This window comes from Octodon degus, unplaced genomic scaffold, assembly GCF_000260255.1.
Source record: "Octodon degus isolate 3935 unplaced genomic scaffold, OctDeg1.0 scaffold00330, whole genome shotgun sequence".
NCBI lineage: Eukaryota > Metazoa > Chordata > Mammalia > Rodentia > Octodontidae > Octodon > Octodon degus.
In genome coordinates, this window is record NW_004524906.1 from 695,859 (window position 1) to 697,377 (window position 1,519).

General features: G+C 46.4%; 1 protein-coding gene across 1 annotated transcript in view; it reads left to right on the forward strand.

Annotated features, from left to right (window-relative positions):
- Positions 1-254: 254 nt before the first annotated feature.
- Positions 255-1,519, forward strand: part of LOC101570005 (BMP-binding endothelial regulator protein) — a 241,952-nt gene continuing 240,687 nt past the window's right edge. The window contains exons 1-2 of the mRNA XM_023708096.1: positions 255-276; positions 546-631. Coding sequence (XP_023563864.1) covers positions 617-631 — 15 coding nt within the window. The 5' untranslated portion in view covers positions 255-276; positions 546-616. The remainder of the gene's footprint in view (positions 277-545; positions 632-1,519) is intronic.

A 1,519-nucleotide genomic window follows, 5' to 3' on the forward strand; every position in this document is an offset into this window, starting at 1 on the left:
GACGCGAAAGCGCGATCCCTGGCCGGGCGGGGCGCAGCGCGTAGAGTCGGGGTTCGGGAGGGTGAAGACCTGGCTGCTGCTCTGCGCGACAAACTTCACTGACGCGTGCGCGTGGGGCAGAAAAGCAAACGTGGGGTCCGGGGTAGGGCCCTGTGAAAGGCCGGTGCAGGGACGCACGCCCGAGTTCTGCTCACGGGAAAAATCGTCCCTGACGGCCAAATCTGAATTCTTTTTCGTGCGGGTGTGCTTGTAGTGAGGATGACGTTCCAAAGGAAGGTACGTTATTAAACATCCAGAGAGGCGTTTCGAATGTGCCTAAACCAACTAGAAACAAAATCTATCCATATATTAGGTTTTACTTGCAAAGCTTTTAAAATAAAAATATTTAAAATACATTTGGGGGATTTGTTTCAGTAAATTTTAATATTTAAAACTCATTAAGTATTTGTGAAATTTGTGATTCAAGAAGGGCTTGGGTGACGCTTGAAGATTTTGTAGTAAGGCATTGAGCAAGGTTTAAATTAAAAAAAATTCTTTAATTTCAGGTTCTGTTGCCAAATGTGAAAATGAAGGGGAGGAGCTCCAGATCCCGTTCATCACAGACAACCCATGTATAATGTGTGTGTGCCGGGTGAGTGTGGGCGGGACGTGGGCATCTGCACCTCCTGGATGAGGTGAAGTCGGTACATGATCACATGAGCAGACCTCCGAAAAGTACTTCTCTCCCTGGGTTTATGCATTGAATTTAGCTGCATTTCCGAGTTTCATGGGTTTAGGCAGTTTCTGTTTCATCAGGCGGAGAATTGTCCTGGACATTATCCTTGCAGAAGAAAACTTAGATAGACTTTTAAGCCCCTGTCTCAGTGAAGACTACAGCTTGCGGCCAGCGGCTGTCACCACCACACTTTCTGTGTTGGTTCTGTCTTCTGAGCTCTGAAGGAAAAGGAGGAGATAACGTTCAGGCGCACAGGTCAGGGTTGAGGTAGTGACAAAATAAGCGGGAGAACAGCCACAGAGGAACAGTGCAAGGGCAGGGGAATCTTGGATTTCTGTCTCCAATTCCCTCGCCCTTACCCTGCTTTCTGCTGCACTCTTCCTTTCTGATTTGGGAACCCGAGTCAGAAAGGAGAGAAGGTGTCATTGCTAGAGAGTGGCACTGGCTGTCAGATGCTTGGTTAACTCATACAGACAGTTTGTTTCTAGGCATTTTAGCTTAATAGTTAGTACGTCTAATAAGTGACCACTTGGGGAAATTAAATTATAGTAATAAACATTTCCGGGATGAAATATAGATTGAGAGAGCAGCATTTTTGCTGAAGGGTGTTTCACACGCCAGTCACTTTTGGCAAACTTTGGTTAAAAACTCCGCATTGCCAAACCCCATTCGAAATGCATCAGACTAGTGAAACACAAAGCTCCCAGTGATGGACGATTATCTGTTGCCAGATTAACTTGTTCCTGTGGAAGTAGAGAGGAAATCCATCTCTGCAGGGGAATGCCAGGCCACCTGGGTTTAGAC